Source organism: Podarcis gaigeae (genome assembly GCF_964106915.1).
Source record: "Podarcis gaigeae genome assembly, chromosome: 7".
NCBI lineage: Eukaryota > Metazoa > Chordata > Lepidosauria > Squamata > Lacertidae > Podarcis > Podarcis gaigeae.
Window position 1 is genome coordinate 88,702,725 of NC_139683.1, and position 26,405 is coordinate 88,729,129.

At 42.7% G+C, this 26,405-nt stretch overlaps 1 protein-coding gene across 2 annotated transcripts; it reads left to right on the plus strand.

Annotated features, from left to right (window-relative positions):
• Positions 1-26,405, plus strand: SEC23B (SEC23 homolog B, COPII coat complex component). 2 transcript variants are annotated; one of them, XM_083748609.1, is made up of 20 exons: positions 1-106; positions 2,147-2,382; positions 3,918-3,975; positions 4,743-4,829; positions 6,765-7,001; positions 7,123-7,208; positions 8,028-8,172; positions 8,624-8,782; positions 9,658-9,773; positions 10,136-10,259; positions 10,666-10,746; positions 14,392-14,481; positions 14,988-15,094; positions 15,263-15,416; positions 16,897-16,974; positions 17,210-17,371; positions 18,304-18,390; positions 20,520-20,675; positions 23,901-23,966; positions 25,163-26,405. In XM_083748609.1, exons 2-20 carry the CDS (start codon positions 2,162-2,164, stop codon positions 25,250-25,252), a joined length of 2,304 nt encoding a protein of 767 aa, XP_083604735.1. In that variant the 5' UTR covers positions 1-106; positions 2,147-2,161; the 3' UTR covers positions 25,253-26,405. The 2 variants fall into 2 exon arrangements, with proteins under 2 accessions (XP_083604735.1, XP_083604736.1); XM_083748610.1 differs by lacking the exon at positions 1-106 and adding an exon at positions 297-448.

The window sequence follows — 26,405 nt, forward strand, 5'->3', positions numbered from 1 at the left end:
CCGCCATCTTAATTGCGGGCAGCCTGCCGCTGAGGTGTCCTTTCAGCGGTTCCGCCAAACGGGCTGAAAGCGGCGGAAGGGAGAGAAGCGAGGCTGGCGCTGTCAGGTGGGGCGCCGGGGTGAGGGCCTGGCCCTTCGGGGGCTGCGGGGGGGGCGGGGCGGCGGGCGCTGCTAACTGCGGGGTCCCTGGGCTCTCGGGGCGGGGAGGGACCGGGCAGCGCCGGGCATTTGGGGCCTACGTGTCCTCCTCTCCGACGCGGCAGCCCGTGAGCCTTCAGGCGGGCAGCCCCGCCGTGGCCCCTTCTCCCCGCGCCTAGAAAACTCGCAGGCCATTGCCGCTTTCTCCTTTACATGCTAGCTTTCTACGTGCAGAGGGGGTGATTTACTCTTGTAAAGGTGATTTACTCTTGTAACACACATACTGTACCTGCTCTCTCAACTAGTAAAGGTAAAAGAACTGGTACATTTAGGGTATATTGAATATTCCAGCTTTCTAAAAATGAGGGGTGCCAGAAAGTTGTAGCGTGACTTGGGAATTCAAAAGCTATTTTGGTTAAATTATTATAATTTGGTTTTGCTTGCTAAGCGAAATGTGTATAAGCAGTAGTATTTTCTGGGGGAAAAAGAGGCCAGAACCCTCTGTGAATGCCTCCCGTGTTTTCTTAGAATGGCAATGGCACCCACCTGAGAGGTGCCGGAACTGAATTTTGGTGATTTTCAACTGAAACCCCCCCCCCCTGAGTGTAAGATTGCATAAAAATCATTTAAAATGACACTGAAGTACTTTCAGTTATATATTCCACATTCTCTGACATTTTCAGAAAGTAACATTGTTTCTGTGGTTTTTCCTGAGCACTTTGTGTTTTTTTAAATCAAAGATAGACTTACCAAGTTAAATGTTGTCCAGTCACAAAAATAACAGTAGATTCAAATTCATCATACCCGAAAGTTCTGTCCTAGGCCCGTTGTTATTCAAATGTCTTTATAAATGATTTAGATGAAGTAATTGAGGGGATGCTCATCAAATTTGCAGATGACACCAAACTGGGAGGGGTAGCTAATGTCGCAGACGACAGAATCAGAATTCAACATGACCCTATCAGATTGGAGAACTGGACACAAGCTAACAAAATGAATTTCAATAGGGACAAATGTAAGGTTCTGCACTTAGGCAGATGCATAAATATAGGCTAGGGGACATCTGGTTTACTAGCATTACATGTGAAAAGGATCTAGGGGTCTTGGTAGACCACAAGCTTAACATGAGTCAACAGTGTGACGCAGCAGCAAAAACACCATTCTAGGCTGCTTCAAGAGAAGTCTAGTGTCCAGATCAAGGGAAGTAATAGTCCCACGCCATTCTGCCTTACTCAGACGACACCTGGAATACTGTGTCCAATTCTGGGCACCACAATTTAAGAAGGATGTTGACAAGCTGGAACGTGTGCAGAGGAGGGCAACCAAGATGATCCAGGGTCTGGAAAGTAAGCCTTATGAGGAATGGTTGAAAGAGCTGAGTATGTTTAGTCTGGAAAAGAGGAGACTGAGAGGAGATATGATAGCCATCTTCAAATATCTTAAGGGCTGTCACATGGAGCAGGGAGCATGCTTGTTTTCTTCTGCTCTGGAGGGTAGGACGCGAACCAATGGCTTCAAGTTGCAAGACAGGAGATTCCGACTAAACATTCGGGAATAAGAGTAAGAGCTGTTTGGCAGTGGAACAGACTCCCACGAGAGGTGGTGGACTCTCCTTCCTTGGAGGTTTCTCAGCAGAGGTTGTATGGCCATCTGTCATGGATGCTTTAGCTGAGATTCCTGCATTGGCGGGGGGGTGGGACTAGATGACCTTTGGGATCCCTTCCAACTATATGATTCTACAGTTCTATGAAAAACATATTTTAAAGACCCCTCAGTGAAGAAATTTGCCAAAATTAAGTTTCACCCCCCCCCCCCTAAAATGGCATGCCCTACTGGTTTGGACACCAGCTGATACCAAGTATTACTCAAAAGTAAGCCTTGCTGATTTCAATGGGATCTATTTCCAGGTGAGTCTGATTAAGATTGCAATCTTAAGCACCTGTCAAATTGCTACTATGGATCTGTGGCTCCGAATAGTTGTGAACAAATTTGTTGTCTGTCTTTGCAGAAACATTGCTATTCTATGGCGACTTACCTGGAGTTTATTCAGCAAAATGAAGAGCGTGATGGGGTGCGTTTCAGCTGGAACATATGGCCCTCCAGCCGATTGGAGGCCACAAGAATGGTTGTCCCACTGGCCTGTCTACTGACTCCTTTGAAAGAAAGATTAGACCTGCCGCCTGTCCAGTATGAGCCAGTATTATGCAGCAGACCAACTTGCAAAACTGTACTTAATCCACTTTGGTATGACTTTCTTTAACATCTATTGTTTCAGTGGAGCCATATTTTGTTAGTGACCTTATTCTGCAAAGCTCAAGACTGCAAATTTTTCTTAGAGTAAAGAAAGCCCTAAATTGGAGTTTTGTAATTTAAACATACAGTATAGCAGATTCTTCCATGTCCTATCGGCAAGCCTGTGTGATACATTAAGATTGTATCATGATCCATTAATGTTAAAACTGGGTTGGCATGCCCAAAGTATATTAAGAGAAGGGAGAATATTATTTTGGGTCAGAGGCACCGTATTGCTCCCAGTATTGAGGGGACCCAGCGTCGCACACCTGTGAAGTCACAGGTGTGGCGCACATTGCGTGCATGTGACATCATACACACAATGCGTGTGCATCATCGGGAGGATGTTGAGCATGGAGCCCAGAGCCTTGTGGCTTCAGTGGCTGGTGGCTCCTCCTGAGTGGTGGACACTGATTCTGCTCCACGCTCGGCCTCTCCCGCTCCTCAACATTTGGGGGCTCAGACCCCTGCCAACAAATATTGAGAGGGCCGAAGACAACTCTGTGCCTAGGAGTTGGTGCCTCTGTTTCCGATGCAAACCTTAATCATTCAAGCAAGTAAGCCCTGCAGTATGCATGAGAAGTGTCAAAACTTAGAAACCAGACACACTATCCTAGGCAACACAATTGCACCAGGTAGATATTTGGGCCATTGTGTTGTAGTTAGAGCTCCAGATTGAAAAGTAAGCTTGGAACCTCAGTATTTTTTATATAAATTTAATAAGCCTAATACAGATACACAGTTAGCTGTGGTTTCATAATTGGATTATAGGACTGAGTGTGTTTTTTCTCTGTCCTTTTCTTGTTTGCAAATTGCTTCCCCACAGAAAGTCTGGCTTTTGCGTTATGTGTGAAGTAAACCCTGATCACAAGTGACACTGAATCTAGCTAGAGAGGATTGGGAAAGAATCCATGCATGGTAGGCAAGAGAAGCAGAAGCACAATCCTGTCACACACACACAAACCTAAACACTGACTGATTGTATGTATGGCATTGGAGTCACAAGGATACCATTTATTTTCTAAGACAAAGCAAATGTAAGGAAACAGGTCTGGCAGTACTTACTCTTGTCCAAAGGCTAACAGGTTAAATGAAAGGGCAAACAGCAAGCCTGAAAAAGTGTCCCACTCTAGGGAGGGACACACAGATGCCTTGATACTTGCCAGTCAAAATAGCTCCCCTTGTTGAGGAACCACTTGCTGAAAAAATGTACATTTGCCTAATTGACACTAATTGAAAGTACTCTTATTGGCTACTAGCAACTGAAATGAAGAGATTAAAGTTGGCTTTTATGAGGTAATGCCAGTAGTAGGAATTTTCTCTTAATATCATTAGTTTTGTTATGTCATATGTTTACCTTGAGGCTGTGTATCAAAGACCTAATACCAATTATTTGAGAGAGAAATGGAGCACCCTGACATATATTCCCTTAAAGCGCAAGTTTGATATATCACAAGGATTTTAACAACTTTATTTCTTTTTTACAGTCAGGTTGATTACCGAGCCAAGCTTTGGGCTTGTAACTTCTGCTTTCAGCGAAACCAGGTGGGTTACATCTTCACTAACTTAACTCTCCCATTTGCCCAGATCAGTACACCTTTTTAATGTGTACTGCGAATGTACAACTTTGACCAGTGACATTGACAAAAATGCTGCATAAAAACTTTTAGTTTCTGTTATTGAGCTGTCATCAGTATTTGCCATGCATTTGGTTGTCTTTATGAACCAGGTGCATCATTATATGTTGCCTTTATTAGTCAAATGACAGTGGCTCAATTCAGACATAGCACCAAATTCTGGTTCAGACATAGCACCATAGTTTAGAACCTTAACTGAAGCTTAAGCTTCTAAACCTACAATAGGAAAGCTGTGTTTTAGAGGTGCTTGACTGCTTTCATTTTCCAGCTGCTCAGCACACTGGGCTCAAGAAGCCTTGATCTCCAATAGTCAATTCATACATCATGCCAGACCAGGAGTTTGCACAAACCATAATTTGCAAACACATTCCAAATCATGTCAGTCAGATGTCCTGTTAAACCATACACAGGTTTGGTGTTAATAATGATTTGGTGTGATGTCTGAATTGAGTTTGTAAGTTACCTTGACCAACCACTTGAGCTAGTTTGCAAATCCTGTAGCCTGATTTCCAGTTTAATCAGAAATTCATCCCAAATTGGCAGCTGTCATTTTTGTAGAATGTGTAATTAAATTCTCATTTTTTATTGAAATATAATTGCTTGTATATACGTTGCATTACAAGTGAGCTTTGACATATTTTGATGTACGTCCTAATCTTTGGTGTGTTTCTCCAGTTTCCTCCAGCATATGCAGGGATATCGGAAGTGAATCAACCAGCAGAGCTTATGCCACAGTTTTCCACAATTGAATATATAGTTCAGGTAATCCTTTGTATGCTGTGTTTGAAACTCCACTGTGTTTACTTTAGTATCTCTTTGACAGTAATCTTAAAGTGTTTAGACTATGGTTTTCTGTAAAGAAAAAAGGAAGTACAGTGGTGCCCCGCAAGACGAATGCCTCGCTAAACGAAAAACCCGCAAGACGAAAGGGTTTTCCGATTTTTTAGCGGCTTCGCAAGACGAATTTCCCTATGGGCTTGCTTCGCAAGACGAAAGCCCATAGGGAAATCTCCGGGGACAGTGGGGAAGCGCAGCGCGCCTTCTCCTCTGTTCCCGGACCTGTCCTAAGGCTTGCGGTGGGAGGTCCGGGAACAGAGGGGAAGGCGCGAAGGGCTTCTCCTCTGTTCCCGGGGCTTGCGGTGGGAGGAGGGTTTTTCCTCCCCACCGCCAACATTCAGAACAGCATTCTGAATGTTGGCGGTGGGGAGGAAAGCCCTCCTCCCACTGCAAGCCTTCAGGACAGGTCCGGGAACAGAGGGGAAGGTGCGCAGCGCTTCTCCTCTGTTCCCGGGGCTTGCGGTGGGAGGAGGGTTTTTCCTCCCCACCGCCAACATTCAGAACAGCATTCTGAATGTTGGCGGTGGGGAGGAAAGCCCTCCTCCCACTGCAAGCCTTCAGGACAGGTCCGGGAACAGAGGGGAAGGTGCGCAGCGCTTCTCCTCTGTTCCCGGGGCTTGCGGTGGGAGGAGGGTTTTTCCTCCCCACCGCCAACATTCAGAACAGCATTCTGAATGTTGGCGGTGGGGAGGAAAGCCCTCCTCCCACTGCAAGCCTTCAGGACAGGTCCGGGAACAGAGGGGAAGGTGCGCAGCGCTTCTCCTCTGTTCCCGGGGCTTGCGGTGGGAGGAGGGTTTTTCCTCCCCACCGCCACATTCAGAACAGCATTCTGAATGTTGGCGGTGGGGTGGAAAGCCCTCCTCCCACCGCAAGCCTTCAGGACAGGTCCGGGAACAGAGGGGAAGGTGCGCAGCCTGCTGCCCCGCGCGAGGGGCGCTCTTAAGCAGAGCACCCCTCGTGCGGGGCCGACATTCGCCGCTTGGAGAGCCCTGCGGGGAAGTCCTGCAGGGTTCCCCAAGCGGCGAATGTCTGCGCCGCGCGAGGGGCGCTCTTCTTAAGAGCGCCCCTCGCGCGGGGCAGCAGGCTGCTATCCGCAGCTTGGAGAGCCCTGCGGGGAAGTCCTGCAGGGTTCCCCAAGCTGTCTGCGCCGCGCGAGGGGCGCTCTTCTTAAGAGCGCCCCTCGCGCGGGGCAGCAGGCTGCTATCCGCAGCTTGGAGAGCCCTGCGGGGAAGTCCTGCAGGGTTCCCCAAGCTGCGAATGTCTGCGCCGCGCGAGGGGCGCTCTGCTTAAGAGCGCCCCTCGCGCGGGGCAGCAGGCTGCTATCTGCAGCTTGGAGAGCCCTGCGGGGAAGTCCTGCAGGGCTCCCCAAGCTGCGAATGTCTGCCCCTCGCGCGGGGCAGCAGGCTGCTATCCGCAGCTTGGAGAGCCCTCTGGACCTCTTCTGAAGGCGGGTGGGGGGCAAAAGTCTTTGTCCCCCCTGCCTGCCTTCCCGGGGGATTTTAAAATGCTGGCGGGCGGCAGCGCTGCCGCCCGCCAGCATTTTAAGATCGCCCCGGACAGCGGAGAAGTCTCCGCTGTCCCGGGAAGGGGGGGGGGAAAGCAAAGACTTTCGCCCCCCCACGTCGGCCTTCAGAAGAGGTCGGGGGACAGACTGTCCCCAAACCTGGTCTGAAGGCGGTTTCCATAGGAACGCATTGATTGATTTTCAATGCATTCCTATGGGAAACCGTGCTTCGCAAGACGAAAAACTCGCAAGACGAAAAGACTTGCGGAACGAATTAATTTCGTCTTGCGAGGCACCACTGTATTCTATTGTATATACTTCTATGTGGTAAATAAATGTTTTTCCTCCCACACAAGCGTGGTCCTCAGACACCCCTGATCTTTCTTTATGTGGTGGACACATGTTTGGAAGAGGAGGACTTGCAAGCTTTGAAGGAGTCCCTACAGATGTCTCTGAGTTTGCTGCCTCCTGATGCTCTTGTAGGATTGATAACTTTCGGCAGAATGGTACAGGTTCATGAACTGAGCTGTGAAGGCATTTCCAAAAGTTATGTTTTCAGAGGCACTAAGGATCTAACTTCAAAACAAATACAGGTATGCTTTGCTTTAACTTTCATATAAAAACCCCCAACCCAACCTTGTCTGCCCCTCAAAGATTATTTTAAAGTGCAGTCTTCTGGGTTCCTCCAATTCTGATATGTGTTTTGATTGTCAGGATATGTTGGGTCTTACAAGGCCTGCAGCACCTGTTCAGCAAGGAAGACCTCATCAGCCTCAGGAACAACCTCTTATTTCAAGCAGGTATATAGTTTTGCAAAGCAAACTGTATTTAAAAGGATGTAGTTGATTGGCTTGCATGGAACTTATAAAGATCCTTGTCTCTATAGATTCCTTTGCATGGATCAAATTTGGCTATTTTTGGCTATTTTGAAGCAGCTGCTTTTATTATATATTTAGGAGAGAAGTGGCATTTACAGAATCTTAGAATTGTAGAGTTGGGAGGTACTATGAGGGTCATCTAGTCCAGTCCCCTGCAGTGCCCAATGTGGGGCTCAAACCCCCAACCCTGAGATTGAGAGTCTTATGCTCCACTGACTGAGCTATGATGGGCAAAGCTATGGTCAAAATAGCTTTTAGCAATTTTATCCAATTTGCATCTTCAGTTTGAAAAGATGGGAAATCACCATATGAAATGTTATATTAAAGTACGATCAATAATTTAACACTTTGAGGGCATATGGATTCATTTGAAAATGATACCTGATTCATATATTGTGGTGCAGTTGGGTGTGTCTCCCCCCCCCCCAATCATGTGGAATTTTATATGCTGTTATATGCTGTTGTGTTCTCATGCTGATCCCTTTGGGGTCCTCCAGCAAACAGAGATATTGTTGCATGAGCTTTCATAGGCTAGAGCAGGTGTGGATGTAAAAGTGATCTTGTATGTTCTGTCTGGGTTGATATGCACAGTTTGTATCCTGCAGTGCCCAGCTTGCTTCTGCTTGTATTTACTGATATTTGAGTAGTAAGACAGGAATGCAAGTAGCCTGAGAACTTTACACATCAAGTTTGTTCTCTGTAAAATAAAACACTGTGTACTTTTATTCTGAACTTCTGTAGATTTTTGCAGCCCATTCACAAAATTGACATGAACCTGACAGATCTCCTAGGGCAACTGCAAAGGGACCCATGGCCAGTAACTCAGGGAAAGCGACCCCTGCGATCCACTGGAGTAGCTTTGTCGATTGCTGTTGGATTACTAGAGGTATCTTTGTTATGCTGGTGGAGGAAGGAAGTGAAAATTATTTACTGCATTCAGTATCTGAAACTTGCATTGTTGAACGTGCTTAAATTTTTAAAAAAATGCCATATGGTGTTCCTTCAATACTGCTTTGGAAATGAGATATTTTAGAATTGCTTATAGTGATATATGAAAAGTAATAACTTGCGATTGCTATCTGACAGTGATGTGTTGAAAGTGCATCCTTTCTGTATGCAATACTTTCTCCACCATTTTAATATAAGGCTGGAAAAGTGATAAAAGAGCATGAGCAGTCCTTATTCTTCCTAATGAAAATGTCATGCTCAATGGATTTCTTTTTTTCTTAATAAAATAACTAAAATCCCCAGTGTGGTTGATGTATACTGTACTGCCTTTGCAGACTACATTGCCTGCTGATATTTCATGTGTGTTTTCTTCTCTTCTCATCTCCAAGGGAACATTTCCAAATACTGGGGCCAGAATAATGTTGTTTACAGGAGGTCCACCAACTCAAGGACCAGGCATGGTGGTGGGAGATGAGCTGAAAACTCCCATCCGTTCCTGGCATGATATAGAGAAAGACAATGCCCGGTTTATGAAAAAAGCTATGAAGGTAAGAGTTGGTCTCTGCTTTAAACTCCCTCTGTGTTAGGGGTATGCTGGATTCTGGCTTGCCAGCAAAATATGTAGTTTCAGGAGCTTTTCTGAATGGAATGGAATGAACATTCTGAACAGAATGGAAATGTTCACCTTGGGTTCTAAATGTTTAAGTCAGATGCATGCTTCTTGAATAATCTTCTAAATCGTTTTTAATGCAAGCTGAAGTGGCTAAAATATCTAATAAAGGTCCTGGATGAAAAATTTTCATATGTCTGTTGTACCAGCTGCTCCTTTTTAGACCATGATTTTTGCTGCTTTCTCTTCCCCCTAGTTGTTTTTGCTAAGACTGTAGTTTTCAGTCCTGCCTCGATGGTTGTTTCACAAATTTTAGTACTTGGGGGTAATCAGTTGCGCCCAAACAAAACTAATTAGGGGTAACTGACCTCCAGGTTTGCTATGCCACATGCAGCTCACTTGGTTAGAGTGTGGTATTGCAGGTTTGATCTCCATAAGGGACAGCTGCATATTCCTGCATTGCAGGGGTTGGACTAGATTCCTGCATTGCAGGGGCACCTTCCAACTCCATGAATCTATGTACTAACATATGCATGCTCATATTCATGTAGAGCTTTGGAACTCAGTAGTTGTTACATTCCAGTTTGACACCCATGGTTTAATGGGCTTGGCACTCTGAATCCCATAGTTTCCTATGCTATTGTTTACCTGTTGAATTTGGACAACTTTTTGTTGGACTGCATATTCCATCAAATTCCCGATGGGAGTTGTGGTCCAACAACAGCTGGAGGACACCCTGTTGCTCTAGGATTATAATATTTAATCATATTGGTAATAAAATATATCTTCAAAATGTTTGTTATGTTTTCTTAGCACTATGAGACATTGGCTAATCGCGCAGCTACCAATGGACACTGCATTGATATTTATGCCTGTGCTCTTGATCAGACTGGACTTCTGGAGATGAAGTGTTGTGCAAATCTTACTGGGTATGTTCTCAGTCCTCAACAGGAGGGTGTGCCTTTCTCTGTTTTCACATCATAGAGAAGGGATAAATTTATGGATTGGTCCGCAATCTCTTTAGATGACTAGGAGGGACAGGTTTTCAGTCTAGGGTTTTTTGAGTGGGAGAACGGAAATAATTGCAGTTATTTACTTCAGCCATTATCATGTATAGAAATCCAATTTCTGGGTTCCTCTTCTTTTGCATACTATAGTATTACACTCAATTGTAACTAAGGCCACAAACCTATATACTTAAGTTTGAATTCAGTAGGAGAGTGAGAAGGATGGTTGGTTTATGTTTTGTAACCCAGCAGCAGTATTTCACTGTAACACATTCTTTTCTCAGGGGTCATATGGCGATGGGTGACTCCTTCAACACCTCTCTTTTCAAGCAGACTTTCCAGAGAGTGTTTAACAAAGATCCCAGTGGAGCATTCCAAATGGCTTTTGGGGCCTCTTTAGAAGTGAAGGTGAGTGTGGCAGACACCAACTGTATTTTGAAGTTGCAGGACAGTTTGTTAGGTATTACTGCTACACTCTCCTAACTTTGGAGGAATTGATAATATAGTTGCCAACTTCAGTCAAGATCCCTTATTCACAGTGGGGTGGTGTACAACATTTTCACATAATAGTGGGTAATGGCCCTACATAACAGAGAGGTTCTCCTTATCTTGACATTGTCTTGTTTTATTCAATTTCCCCCTCAAAATTCCACTTTCTCATTCTGTACTTTGCAGAATTCACAATTTGAAAACAAGGAGTGTTGTGGGGAGGATTGATCAGGCTGTGGTCAGGGTGGCAGCTCAGGGCACTTCAAGGGACCCAGTGGACAATTGTTATTGCTTTAGGATTACTTCAACCTTCTTTTCACTTTAGACCTCTAGGGAGCTGAAGATTGGTGGAGCAATTGGACCATGTGTATCCCTAAATGCAAAAGGGCCGTGCGTTTCTGAAAATGTAAGTGTGTGTATGGTTACTGTTTGTTTAAGTTATTTAGATGGTATGTCAATGACACAAATGCTATCATACATAACATAAAATGGAGTTTAGCATCTCAGTTTTTAGTGAGTGGTTATCTTATAGGTACAACAGAAAATGATGTAGAGAGTTGGGGATTTGTCCGCATTTTTGTTGCTGTGAGTAGCAGAGTTGAAATCAGGGCTGCCATGTGGTTTGATCTTGTTCCATATGAAGAAGGCTTTCATTAAAAGGATGTAGGATGTTCAGCTGCTAAGCAGGTTCTTGGCATCCAATTCTGGGGGTGGGAGAACCCCCCCCCCCAAACTGCAGCCTGCCACATTACACCTTGGATTTTTGCTTCAGGGAGGAGAATAATAATAATAATAATAATAATAATTATTATTATTATTATTATTATTATTATTATTATTATTATTATTATACCCTGCCCTCCCCAGCCAAGACCGGGCTCAGGGCGGCTAACAACCAATAATAAAAACAAGTTGATTGAAATACAACTTAAAAAACAAGATTAAAATGCAACATTAAAACATTAAAATGCAGCCTCATCACAGGAGGAGAAAGGAAAAAGGAAAGAGGGGGAGGGAATCAAATTGATTCCAAGCCAAAGGCCAGGCGGAACAACTCTGTCTTACAGACCCTGCGGAAAGAAATCAGATCCTGCAGGGCCCTGGTCTCATGAGACAAAGCATTCCACCAGGCTGGAGCCAGTGTTGAAAAGGCCCTGGCTCTGGTTGAGGCTAATCTGACTTCCTTAGGGCCCAGGACCTCTAGGGCAGTGTTTCCCAACCTTTGGTCTCCAGATGTTTTTTGGACTACAATTCCCATCATCCCTGACCACTGGTCTTGCTAGCTAGGGATGATGGGAGTTGTAGTCCAAAAACAGCTGGAGACCAAAGGTTGGGAAACACTGCTCTAGGGTGTTGCTATTTATCGACCTTAAGGTTCTCCATGGGGCATACCGGGAGAGGCGGTCCCGTAGGTACGAGGGTCCTAGGAGCATGTGGGTGATACCTACTTTTGCTTTTTTTCAGGAATGTGCTGTGTGTGTGTGTTGTTCCTCTTTTCCAGAAGGGAAAAGTATGTTTATGTTGCCTCAGATTTGAGAGCTGAGGAGTTCCCTTATAAAATTAGGTGTGTTGACTGGTTTTTTGCATAAGTTCATTGAAAAGAGTTGGCTGATTTCTTTATCAGTTTTTTTTATTTTGCACTTTCCTTCATGTGGTGTTTTAATACTACATTGTGTGTTTGTTGCCAATACTCTACGTTTGTTACCCAGTATGATTTATCTTATTCTTTAGGACAGGGATGGAGAGCCTCCGGCCTGCAGGTCTTCCCATTTGACCCACAGGTTCATTTCAGCCAAGCCATACCCACCAGTCCTACATCTGACATCATATATAAAGTCAGGTGTGGAGCAGGTAGATGGCCTGTCTCAGCCAATGAGGACATTCAGGCACTTACAATCAGTTGATTACAGTGGTGCCTCGCAAGACGGAAAACCCGCTAGACGAAAGGGTTTTCCGTTTTGGAGGTGCTTCGCAAAACAAATTTCCCTATGGGGTTGCTTCGCAAGACGAAAATGTCTTGCGAGTTCCCGCAGGTTTTTCCGTTTTTTCCGCCCTTTTCCTAAGCCGCTTAACAGCTGATCCGCTGATAAGCCGCTTCTCAGCTGATCGCTAAAAGCCGCTAGACCGCTAATAGCGCTAATCCGCTAAGCTGTCAATGGGCTTGCTTCGCAGGACGAAAAAACCGCTAGACGAAGAGAATCGCGGAACGGATTCTTTTCGTCTTGCGAGGCACCACTGTATTGGATCTTGAGAAGCTCTTTTCAAAGTACTGGGCAAGCTAGTGCTTTGAAACGGGCTTCTGAAGGCCCCTCTGGGCAAAACAGGTCACCTGACATCATGTTCCACCTACCTGTTAGATGGGAGCCGCTGACTGATCTTACTCAGTTTCGCACTGCTGCTTTTGGACGTCAGGCAGGAAATGGAGTCTGTTGAATGCAGTGCCACAATTTGTCAGCTTTCAAGGTTTTTAGCTGGGGCAATTGGAATAAGATCCACTATTTGACTATTGATTCAAAACCCTAAAATGTACCGTATTTTTCACCCCATAAGGCGCGCTGGCCCATAGGACGCACCTAGTTTTTTGGGGGGAGAAATAAAGAAGAAAAAATTAATCCCCCCCCCCGGGCTGTCCCCCGAGCTTGCGGGGCTGGCGACGGGGAGGAGCAGGCTTCTCCCCGCCGCCAGCCTTCAAACAAGGTCAGGGGACAGCGGCATGGCGGCGTTCCGCCTCTCCGCTGTCCCCCGAGCTTGTGGGGCTCTCCAGGCTTCAGCGAAAGCCTGCATTCACCCCATAGGGCGCACACACATTTCCCCTTCATTTTTGGAGGGGAAAAAGTGCGTCCTATAGGGCGAAAAATACGGTAGTTTATATAATTGACTTTTTAATTCTATTCTTTGTATATCGTACTGTTGTTATATTACTATGGCCAATGGCTGACGCAAATAATGATTCATTCATTCACTCACTCACTCACTCACTCACTCACTCACTCATTCTAAGGGACAGCCTTCTCCTTGCCTCCGGCTTGTGCAAGGTGGAAATGGGGCTGGGACTCCCTTAGACTTCTCTGTTGAGAGGTGTGGGTGTGTGCCCCTCAATAGAGAAGTTTAAAGGTGCCCCCAACTCACCTCCGTCGCAAGCCAGAGATAGGGTGGGGGTTCTGTTAGACACACACACCCCTGCCACCTTGCCAGGGCAGCAGCAGTTTAGCGTGCTTGCCTCACCTGCCTGCCACCACCTTGGCACAGGAGTCGGGCAGACTACCACTTTCTCCCTGGAGAAAGTGCCTGTGCAAGGTGGAGGCAGCCTCTCAGAGGGAGCCTGGCAGGCTCCTTGCACTCAGGAGGAAAGACAGAACCCTCCCTCCCAGTGAAGTCAGCTAGGCGGTGCAGAGTCTTCTTAATGCTGCTGCCGGGCCCAGCGCTCATCAGCAGCCTCAGGCGGCCCAGCTCCGTAAGGCACAGATAAGGTGGCTTGCCCCCTGGCTGAGAAGCACACAGAAGCGCCACATCCCTCTGGCTCATATGTCAACAGGAGGGCTGTGGGGCTTGCTCAGCAACACGCAGTCAGCCAGGCAGAGGGAGTCTCTCACATCTGCCTGGCTGGCTGCTTGTTTGCCTCCACGCAAGCAAGTTGGATGGGCAGCAGGTCTCTTTTCTCCTGAATGATCCACTGGGAGGAAAGAGATTGGCCACCCCTCTTGCTTGCGAGGAGGCAAACACACAAGCCAGAGAAACATTGGGGCTCCCTCAGCTGGAGGGCTTTGTGGGGAGCCTTCTGTAAGTGGGGAGAAGATGATTTAGCAGGCTGTCTTATGCTGAAATGGGAAGTTGGTACTATGTGAGAATGATTGGGGGGTGTGTGTTTGCGGGTAAACAGTCCAAGCAAATGCATGTCTACTCATAAGCGAGCCCTACTGAATTCATTGGGGTTAAACTGGCATATGAATCTGCAAGATCAAAGATGAGCTATGGTTCATATTTGTAGCCATAATGTAAACAGATGTTTCGGGTTTCAGAATAGATCTGAATATTTTGGATTCTCTTATAGGAACTTGGGATTGGTGGCACATGCCAGTGGAAGATTTGTAGCCTTGACCCCACCACAACTCTAGCCATTTATTTTGAAGTAGTAAACCAGGTGAGCCCGCCTATTTATTTATTTGCCTTTAACGTTGTATGTACATTATGAAACATTTTTTACTGTGCTATTCAAGTCAAGCAAATTACCCATCCAGAAATTATAGCTGCTCTTTTTGAGCAATGCTTCAAGTTTAAGAAAGCATGATTCCAGGCTGCATCCTTATTTTCTTTGAGTGGGGGTTGCCACCACCCTGTTCTAACTATTTCTCATAATGTACTTAATTAGACTTGATTAAGCTGCAATCCTAAGCACTTATTAGAAGTAAGTTTCATTGAGCTCAGTGAGTTTTACTTCTGAATAAACATTCATAAGATTACACTGGCAGTCTATTTCTCATTAGTTTGGCCTGCACAATAATGTTGTTGTTTTTTGGTGGCTCTAAGAAACTGTTGATTTTGAGTATGCCATACTGCTTTTATTTTGTTTTCATTTTGTAACTGCATGATGTTTTCAACCTGCCCTTAAAATATCCTAACGGAAACTTCTGTTTGTCTGCTTTTCAGCACAATGCACCCATACCTCAGGGTGGCAGAGGGGCTGTCCAGTTTGTTACACATTATCAGCATTCCAGCACACAGAGGCGCATTCGTGTGACTACAGTTGCTAGAAAGTGAGAACAACTTGGTGATATTTGGCTGTGTATTGGCTTCATGTTTATATTGTTTAGATTGTGTTGCTGCTTCATACAGGGTGCATACTTTTTCAGGAATTTGGGAGGGAGTTTGGTGTGTCCTTTAATCTTCAAAAATCTATGTGTACCAGTTGTTGCTGTTTTTAGTTGGGCAGATGCACAGAGTCAGCTGCAGCACATAGAAGCTGCATTTGACCAAGAAGCAGCTGCTGTCCTGATGGCTCGACTCGGTGTCTATAGAGCTGAATCAGAGGAAGGGCCTGATGTCCTACGATGGCTGGATAGGCAGCTAATCAGACTTGTGAGTATAATTAATTGTAAGCCTGTTTAAGCTGTTATTGTTTAAGCTGATTGGACTGCATTCTGCTGGAAATGTTTCAGATTGTGGGGTTTTTTAAAGCCCAGCTGGTATGAAACAAAATTTGAATAATCCATTCCAAATCCATTGGCTAAATCTAAAACATTGGGCTAGTTCAAACAATTCTGAACTCTATTTTAACATTACAAGAACAAGCCTACACAACTCACAGGCCTGCATATTCCCCTCACCTCTTTTCCTCTGGCATGGCCACAAAGAGAGCAAAAGAAATGGCCTTTCCCTTTAAACTATTCAGCATTTCCTATTACATCTGAACTCAGTGATAAATCGGTACATGTAAAGTAAACTTTGATCAATGAACAAGCCAGGATTTTAAACCATGGTATGGTCTTGGCTTATATGAACTAATCATAATTTAAACTAACCCAAGTTCCCCCAACTTCTGATCTTAACAAGCTTCAAACCATTGTTTAACATCCTGGCTTGTCCAAAACTAGTAACCATAATTTTCTGATTCAAAGGAAACAAGAAAGTATGGTTAACTGGAGATTTCTTGACTTAATTGTGGCTCTCACAAAGGGAAGAGCAAAGGGGCACTGAGTACAGGCAAAATGCTTGTTCATATCTTGCCTTGCTAGCTGAGATGGTAGTTCAAAGCCAGGCCACTAAATAAATTTTCAGGTGTCTAAATTGAGCTTGTGTGTTTTGTTATTGTAGAATGAGTGACAGTTTCCAGGAGTGAGCAGAAAAGCATGGATGGGGAACCTGTGGCCCTCAGATGTTATTGGATTCTAGCTATCACCAGCCCCAGCAACATCTGGAGGGCCACAGGTTTCCCACTCCTGATGTTATGCAGTTGATGTGATATAAACACTTGATTATCTAAGGATCAGTTTCTCCATTAGTAATTTTAAACTAAACTGCTTTACTAAATCCATCTGTGACAAATTTTATTCTATTAAAAGGTAAAGGTACCCCTGCCCGTACGGGCCAGTCTTGCCAGACTCTGGGGTTGTGCGCCCATCTCACTCAAGAGGCCAGGGGCCAGCGCTGTCCAGAGACACTTCCGGGTCACGTGGCCAGCGTGACATCGCTGCTCTGGCGAGCCAGAGCTGCACACGGAAACGCCGTTTACCTTCCCGCTAGAAGGCGGTCCCTATTTATCTACTTGCACCTGGGGGTGCTTTCGAACTGCTAGGTTGGCAGGCGCTGGGACCGAGCAGCGGGAGCGCACCCCGCCGCAGGGATTCGAACCGCCGACCTTTCGATCGGCAAGTCCTAGGCACTGAGGCTTTAACCCACAGCGCCACCTGCGTCCCTTTTTATTCTATTATGTGATGAAATAAACATGCTTTTTCAAATTTCTTGGTAATATGATGTGATCTATTCCTTTTCTTGTTATGTTATGTTACATTATACTGTTTAAAACATTTAAGGTTTTATTACTATATATCTCCAACAGTGTCAGAAGTTTGGCCAATACAACAAAGATGATCCAAATTCTTTCAGATTGTCTGATTCATTCTCTTTGTATCCCCAGGTAAGAGGATATTTTTTGGAACTTTAAAAAAATTAGAACAATTGATAGGAGATAACAGTGGGGTTCCAAGACTCTTATGATGATTAAACAAATTCTTAAAACAATGATTTGTTTGTGTGACATTCACTGACTTAATTCAGAGAGTTGAATGCAAACAAAGAGGAGGAAATGTTATGGTAGTAGTTTTGATTGGTATTCTACTGAAAATCTCTACCATTTTCTGTGTCCCATGTAGTTCATGTTCCATTTGCGGCGATCTCCATTTCTTCAAGTGTTCAATAACAGCCCAGATGAATCTTCCTATTACCGTCATAACTTTGCCAGACAGGATCTGACTCAGTCTCTCATCATGATCCAGCCTATACTCTATTCTTATTCATTTTATGGACCACCTGAGGTGATTTGCTTTTGTTCAGACCAAAGTTATAGTAGATACTTCTGTATATTTTGGGACACATGTTAAACTAGGAGTAATGACCCCAAAATGTCAAAATGTTTGTTTTTAGAATCTTACTGTGTGTATATTTTGGTGAAAATGTGCATCTTGAATTGTTAGAAGATCTAAAATATTTGTTCTCTGTTCTTAGTTACTGAAGAATAAAAACTCTAATGAAATGAAATCTGTGTTATAGTATTTAAAAGGCAGGGTGAGGAATTTGTGCACCTCAAATAGTGGGGTCCAGAGGTTTTGATATCTACTAACAGTTGATAAGTGTGCTGAAGTTATATATCTTGATTTGAGTAGAAGATACCAGCATAATATTGAGAAGTACTGTATTTTTCGCTCCATAAAACGTACTTTTTCCCTCCTAAAAAGTAAGGGGAAATGTTTGTGCGTCTTATGGAGCGAATGCAGGCGGGAGGCTCTGCTCAGCACTCCCTTTAAAGAGCTGTGTGGAGCGTGTGTGGAGCTCCTGGGGGCTTTTCCCCTCCTCGGGGAAAAGCCTGCAAGCGCCGCATATACGCTCCACGCAGCTCGTGAAAGGGAGCGCTGAGCAGAGCTTGGGATTCATATAGGCTGTGCTCAGCACTCCCTTTAAAGAATATATTTTTCTTGCACTCCTCTAAAAACTATGTGCGTATTATGGTCAGGTGCGTCTTATGGAGCGAAAAATATGGTAGCTATTAATATTTGGTAGAAGTAAAAGATGCTATGTTTAAAAATATGTATTTGATTTCCTCTTTGGGTGGAGGGAAGTTGTTTGAGAATCTGTCTATTTTCTGTTTAGTTTTGTTGTTTGAAAGTTGAGGTTTTACAAAAGCTATATTCCACTTCACTTTTGTAATAAGATTAATGTGATTATTTTTTTCCTTTTCTTCTGCTTCTAGCCTGTACTTTTGGATAGCAGCAGCATTCTTGCCGATAGGATCCTCCTGATGGATTCTTTTTTCCAGATCGTTATCTACCTTGGTGAGGTAATGTGCTGATAACCTTTTGTTGAAACTGAATGCTTCCTGTGAGGTGCTGAAAAGTTTAACAAGCTCCTGAAAATATATTGTCTGTTTTATTATCTTTTATGTACAGTCGTACCTTGGTTTTTGAACAGCTTAGTTCTCGAACGTTTTGGCTCCTGAATGCCGCAAACCCACAAGTGACTATTCTGGTTTGCGAACTATTTTTGAAAGCTGAACGTCCAACGGGGCTTCTTCAGCTTCCAATTGGCTGCAGGGGCTTCCTGCAGCCAATCAGAAGCCACACTTTGGTTTCTGAATGTTTTGGAAGTTGAATGGACTTCCAGAATAGATTTCATTTCATTTCCAAGGTACGACTTTATTGGATAATCATTCTGGGATCCATATTCTTGTTTGTTTTCCCAGATGCTCTTGCCTTGTGCCTTTATAATTTGGTGAGTGGGGTGTGTGTTTAATCAATGTTTTTGGCTTAGGCATAATGACAAACCACAGTTAAAGCAGGCCTTTATGAAAAGGAAATATGTTCTATAGCAGTGGTTAGCCAAGTACTGTGGACCTCCTGTTTTTCCTTTTTTTAAAAAAATAAATAAATAAATTTTTCATTAATAACAGTCCATTGGAGGCCACATTAATACAATACCAAATCATGCTAAATCATAATGCAATCAAAAGAGCCAATTAATCAGTCCTGAATTCAATGTTTTTGGATGACTTCCCGTGTTCCAGCCATCAGGAGCTTATGTTATTCCTTGGTCCTGCTCCAATTCTCTTATAGTCCAAATACCACAATTCCGATCTTAATCCGTTGTTTTAGCAGACACTGGTGTGATGACTTTTGTTCATATTTAACAAATCCATATCCATTAAGTTGCAGAGAGAATTTATATCTTGTATTTTTGTCTGTGAAATATTTGTTTACATTCTTCTTTTCCTTTGTGTTGTAATCAATCCTCTTCAACATTGCCCCTCCTTCGAGGACTTATTTCTTATTACGCCACAGTTTCTCCATTTTGCCTCTCCAAAACTGAAAGCACTCCAGCGTCCAGCCGTGACTCCTGGCTTACTTCCAGCATTTGTCTCCTTTGAACTGTTCCAACCTTCTAACAAGCTGGTGTCTTGCCAAAACCATAATAAATCAGAATTAGAGCCCTCTTTAGTAGGCAATGTCACAAGTCATCACAGTATTTCACACAGTCTATTCTTTCACGTACTCCGTAAATAAAATTATAAGTTCTTGTTGAATCCCTCTTGCATTCCATATATAGTTATAATGCATTAATAATTTCATTCCATTAGTGATTAATTGATTCTTCTTCAGTGAAGCCTTGTCGAATCATAGCCCAGCAAATATAATGTAAAAAGAGAACAAAGGCTCCCCTTCACTTACATAGCATTCCAGTTACGATGAGAGTCCTCTCCAGATCAAAACTTTGGCATTCAGTGGCTGATTCATTTAGCAAGTTATCTTTCTCCTTCATCCAGAACACGTCTGTTTAAGTCCAAATTCAGATCCATCTTAAAAGAAACAGAAGTACCTCTGCTCATGGCGACTGCATTGAGGAGTTTCCAATACGTGCAGTGCTATGCACTCTGCATCCCTGCCCCCACATTCCACCGGAGCAAGAGGCAGTTATTGGATGAACCGCGAGTGAAAGCTCCCCCCCACCGACCCTGGTGTGGGGCTTGCAAGGATAATTACTCCCAGATTATCCTTAATTAACTGCATGGCTGGCATCCACTATTGTGGGATCCACTGTTTGCCATGGCGGCTGCACCGGAAGTGGACCTCCTGTTTTTCAAAAGCCAAGCCATGGACCCCCTCTACGTTTGCAAATGTTGATATCTTTGTGGTAGTTTTTGTTACGTGAATGGTGCCACCATACTCTCCAACCTGTCCCATCACAAAACTGGGACGTGGCCCTTCTGGATCGTGCTCCCATGTGAATCATGTGGGCCTGGGACTACACAGGGCCCCATTCCAAACATCTTTCTTCTCCTTTATGTCTGAACAAGGTGAGATGAAGATTCTGCACTAACACAAATCATAGATTACGGAGCAAAAACAGGCTTGTCCGTCAGTACCTAATAATAAAAGTTGAAATACTTTAATCCCTTATTCTCTTTCCTTTCAGACTATTGCCCAGTGGCGTAAAGCTGGCTATCAAGATATGCCTGAATATGAAAACTTCAAGCACTTACTGCAAGCTCCACTGGATGATGCTCAAGAAATTCTGCAGACAAGATTCCCAATGCCACGTTACATTAACACGGAGCATGGAAGCAGTCAGGTAAGGCAGAGCATTACAAAGGTGTGTGATGAAACTTAACCGAAATATATGTAGAAGTGGATTTTGAACAGATCCCGATACCTAGTGTTTATTTAGAGTCCGAAAGCATTTTGTTTTATCTTCAGCCATATTAATAAGTGTGTACCACAGCCACGCTATAAAATGTATGTTTCTTTCTTGCACTAAAGGTTACTGTACTGGTCATACTGTACTGTACTTAGGATGTCAACTCCTGGGAGTTACTTGTTTTGATACAGTTTGTACCTCTTGCTCATCTGTTGATTCTCTCAGGCTGTTCTGTTGATTATTTTAAGATTCCTCCAGGAACCTTAGAACACTGATTCTATACAGCTATCCTGTAGTGTAGGCTAGTACAGTGGTATCTCTGGTTGCGAACGGGATCCGTTCCGGAGGCCCGTTCACAATATGAAAAGAGTGCAACACGCAGCGGCGCATCTGCGCACGCGCAGGTTGCAATTCGCTGCTTCTGCGCATTCGCGTGGTGTCATTTTTGCGCTTCTGCGCATGCACAAGTGGTGAAACCTGGAAGTAACCCTTTCCGGTACTTCCGGGTTGCCGCGGGACATAACCTGAAAGAACGTAACATGAAGTGGATGTAACATGAGGTATGACTGTATCAAAGCTGAAGACCTGCCCAAGGCCACCCAGTCTGCTTCATAGCTTAATAAGGAATTGACTATGCATTCCCCACTGCTTAAATAGAGCCTCTGCATCTTCATTTAGTACCAGACATTTACATTCTACTATCTTATAGTTGGGCTTTCATCCCCACATAAAATCATAGAGTTTGAAGGGACCATGGGGGTCATATAGTCCAACCCTCTGCAATGCAGGAATCTTTATTATTATTTAGTTTTTTATTCATACTTTTCAAATTTATACATTTCATTAGTTTTACAATCAATTTAACATTCCAAAATTTGACTTCCCCCTCTTTCTGTGGTTCCTTAAATGTATTTTTTAATATCTTCTGTGTATCCAAATTCATTTAACTTACTCTTTTAATTATCTACTATAAATATATATTCTTATAAATCTGCAGGTTATTACAGTAATCCTGCTAATGTCTTTATCTGTCTACAATTTATCTGTAAATATTCAATAAACCATTTCCATTCTTTTATAAAAAGTTTGTTATCTTGATTTCTTATTCTTCTGGTAAGTTTCACCATTTCTCTATATTCCATAAGTTTTTGTAGCCATTCTTCCTTTACTGGGGCTTCTGCATTTTTGGGCAAGTAACATTCTTGCTGCTGTAGTAGCATACATAAATAAATTTCTATACAATTTAGGTAGTTCTGTCCCTATAATTCCCAAAAGAAAAGCTTCTGGGTTTCTTTAATAAAAGTTATTTTGAACATCTTTTTCAATTCACTATATATCATTCCCTAGTAAGCTTTAACCTTACTACAATACCACCACATATGATAAAAGGAACCTTCTTTCTCTTTATATTTCCAACATTTGTTTGATTTAAATTTATACATTCTTGCCATTTTGGTATTAGATATCAACGATATATAATTTTCACATAATTTTCTCTTAAACCATAGCATGCTGTAAATTTTATATCCAAATTCCACAATTGTTCCCATGCTTCTATATCTATGACCAATATCTGCGTGCAGCGTATCGCTGAGGATTTCGCTTGCTCATCCTTTGTCCAATGTTTTATACATTTTAGACAACACTTTTACATTACACTCCAATCTTTTTAAAATACTTTATTCAGATGATGACATTGTAACCGTGTTGTTAATTTCCCAGATAATTCTTTAAATTCATTTAATTTGTACTCTCCTTGCTCGTTTTAATAAATTTGTACAAGTTGTCCACACTTCTACCATATTCTTTTTCTTTACTGCTATAGCTTCCAGAAGTGAGAGCCAAAATGGTCTTCTTACCTCTAATAAACTTTATCCCATACTCTGTACAAATTTTTCATAATTATATGGTTTGTAAATCCTTTATGAACTTTCACCTTTTAGTACCATAAGTAAGGGTGCCACCCAAAAATATTATCATGACCTTCTAAGTCTAAAATATGTGAATTCTCTAATGTCATCCATTCCTTCAACCAACAAAGGCAAGATGCCTCATAATGTAATCTCATATGCCAGATATGCAATGCAGGAATCTTTGCCCAATGTGGGACTCGAATCCACAACCCTGAGATCAAGAGTCTCATGTCCTACCTGACTGAGCTATCCAGTGTTGAGGTTAAATAAAATAACAGGTATTCTTATCCTGTGAACTTCTACATTTTTCATTGGGATATACCGGTAATTTATTGTAAGGTTTCTGTCCAAACATGGGTGTACAGAGCCCTCAATGTAGCACACAATCAATCAATCAATCAATCAATCAATCAATCAACATAAATATCTATTGGACGATCCAAAAACACAAGCTCATCAGTAAGTTGTACCCTGCCCACTGCAACAGGGAATCTCAGAGTAAACAGCTGGGCTGGCTTGGTGTGCTGCTTTGTAATGTGCGTAAGATGCTTGGGAGTTTCTCTTAGCTCGAAAGGCAGCCATTAGCTTGCTTTTTCAGTAAGCAGACTGCTGCCTTTTGAGCTAAGAGAACCTCCCAAACATCTTGAGCACATTACAGTCATCTATAGTTGAAGGCATGTATCATTTTAACTCTGATTTCATACTTGAGAGATGTCATCGCCCAAACAAATGTGTATTACTTCTTTCTAATCATTTACTTGAAATATGCCAGTAACCATTTGAACTATTAAAATCAGCAGACTAGTTTTTTGTAGTGGCAGAATTCTTCCTTCCAAGTTCCTCTTCTGTGAAAGTTCCCTGTTTTTTATTTATCTTGAGCTGAGAAGAGCAGTATACAGTGGTACCTTGGGTTACATAAGCTTCAGGTTACATACGCTTCAGGTTACAGACTCCGCTAACCCAGAAATAGTACCTTGGGTTAAGAACTTTACTTCAGGATGAGAACAGAAATCGTGCGGCTGCAGCGCAGCAGCAGTGGGAGGCCCCATTAGCTAAAGTGGTGCTTCAGGTTAAGAACAGTTTCAGGTCAAGAACGGACCTCCGGAACGAATTAAGTACGTAACCAGAGGTACCACTGTACATGCAATCACTTGACAATTTCACGTGGACATTTAGGATATAGTGATAAGCTTGAGATTTCATTTTGTATTATGTCTAACCAACTTTCTCGTTTTGGCTTTTATAGGCACGCTTTCTCTTGTCTAAAGTGAATCCTTCGCAGACTCATAATAATCTCTATGCATGGGGTCAAGTAAGTAATGAAATACCTACTCCTGTGTTTAAAGTGTATATTTTTATTCTGCATATGTATTCACAGTTTAATTTACTACATCAAAATTAGGGAGTAGGGATGTGGGCATTGTTTTTGGTATTCAGGAGGCTTGGTTTTCATCCCCTTTCATCCAGTCTTCCAGTCGCTGTGGGACAGCCAATATGCTGTAAGAAGTGTGACATTAAAATACACAAATTGGAACTAGGATATTCTGCAGTGTTTTGAGGGGGTGGGAATCAAATATAGTGTACATCAGTCATGAGGAAGCTGTGGTCCTCTAGATGATAACTGACTCCAGCTTAAATCATCATTGGCTATTGGACATACTATTGGGGCTAATGGGGTTGGAGTCGAGTAGATCTACAGTTAGTTCTGTTGAATTTGTTGGCACTTACTTCCAAGTAAAAATGCTTAGTATCATTGTGTAAGTATTAAGGCCAGAAGTGGACCCTTTCAGAATGGTAGATGATGATAGTATATAGGGGTACCAATTGGCTTTCTTAGGACTAAAGCTCACCCCGTCACGGGGATTCAAATTGCTGAGCGGCAAGTCCTAGGCTCCGTGGTTTAACCCACAGCGCCACCTGCGTCCCATCCTTTGGACTATAATGTAACTTAAATAAGAAAACTATCTTTAGAAAGATTTTTCCTCCAAAAACATTTTATTTTAAAAAATCTGATTTAATTTTTTTTTAATCATTTTTAAATTTAAAAAAAAAATTCAATTTAAATTTTAAAAATCAGATTTACATTTGTTTTAAAAAATCATTGATTTTTATCCATCCTGGTGCATTCATACCATTCATTCTGCTTACCATCAGTGTGTACATACTTGCAACAGAATTACATTGAATACATCTGCAGTGGATTCTAGTTGACAAAAGCTTACGCCGTAATTAATGTAGTCTTTAAGTTGCTGCAAAATTTAGTCTGTGTTGTAGCAAAACAGCAAACATAGCTAACATTCCAGAAAAATTTAGTTAAGTCTGTCTCGTTACTAGTATAAGGCCTGTGAGAAATTAGAATGAAAATTGTAACATAGATTAGTAGAGCTAAATTAGATAGTTTTGTATTCTATGGTGAATTGCACTTAATCTGTCCAGTTACCACCATCCCTGCCCCCACTGGTTACATTAGCTTTGGTTTTGGTGTTAAAATGTAACTTCTTTTTCCAGGAATCTGGTGCTCCAATCCTAACAGATGATGTTAGTCTGCAGGTATTCATGGATCATCTGAAGAAACTGGCTGTTTCAAGTGCATCATAATTTTGACCTGCTGAAGAAATCTCAAAAAATCATTGAACTAAGTGAATCATGCTACTGATTACAACCTGCCAAGAAACTGATAACATTCCTACCCCTCTTCAATTGATTTTTCTTATTGATTCTACATAACAAAGATGTGAGGGAGTTTTTTATTTTAGAGTTAACTTATTTGTATTCCTTTCGTTTGTGTTCTGCCAATTCTACCTTTTCCTTCATGTCATTATTACAAAATGATGAATTATCTCACCTGTTGTCTCTTGTAACTCACCTTTTTTTACTTGTACTTAAAAATAGTAATAACAATAATTGAGGAAGGTATTGATGCTTGGCTCTGTCACTAGCTAACTTCTAAATTGCCTGGTTTGCATAAATGCAGTTAAACTTTGGCATGAGCATGTTAAAAGGAACTGAATAGAAGTTCTAAACAGTTTTACTTAAGAAACACCCAACATTTCCAAATTGGTATTAAGATTTTTTTCTGCTTTTATGAGCTGTTTAGTGTAGCTGTAAATTTCAAATCTGGGCACATACTCTGGATACTGTATAAGGGGCCAATAGCTTCTGGGGAAAAGCCCCTGTTCTTACTTTACCTTTGAAAATATATCTTACCCACAAAAGTATTGCCTACAATTAAGTAGGCAATGCAGTGGATTAGGAGGCTATAAGGGGAAGGAAGGTCTACCTGGAGCTGCTTTAGACTTGAGAAATCATTAATCCATCTAGTTTGAAACTGTCTACTAGAACTGGCAACAGCCCTCAAGCCTTGTGGTCGTGCCACGAAGGATGTCAGGCATTGACTCATGTGTACAATCCCTGAGCTGTGCCCCCAAAATCAAAGGGAATTCACCTGTGCCATTCTATAGTTGTGGATGTAGTCTTTACCTTTTCTAACTGGTGGAGTGGGCTGAGGTGCTACTGAAGCCCTGGCTTGAGAGGCTGATGATGTTAGCTGTTGGCTGGTGAGGAAGAAAAGAGGAAGAGTTGTTTCATTATGAACATTTAGCTGTTCAGCCTTCTTATTCTCTTGATCTTTCAATGTGAGTCAACTTAGTATTTCTTGAGACAATGTGACAGCTCCTGATATTTTTAACCTTTTTCTATTGTGAACCACAGTAATAATACTAAATCTATTAAATCCCTGATAAATTGCTTA

Bases quoted from the DNA above. Each gene is read 5' to 3' on its own strand.
- SEC23B (XM_083748609.1), top strand. From the start codon at position 2,162: ATGGCGACTTACCTGGAGTTTATTCAGCAAAATGAAGAGCGTGATGGG. The intron at 3,976-4,742 runs GTGGGTTACATC...GTGTTTCTCCAG, and splicing joins TCTGCTTTCAGCGAAACCAG to TTTCCTCCAGCATATGCAGG. The intron at 16,975-17,209 runs GTAAGAGGATAT...TGTCCCATGTAG, and splicing joins CATTCTCTTTGTATCCCCAG to TTCATGTTCCATTTGCGGCG.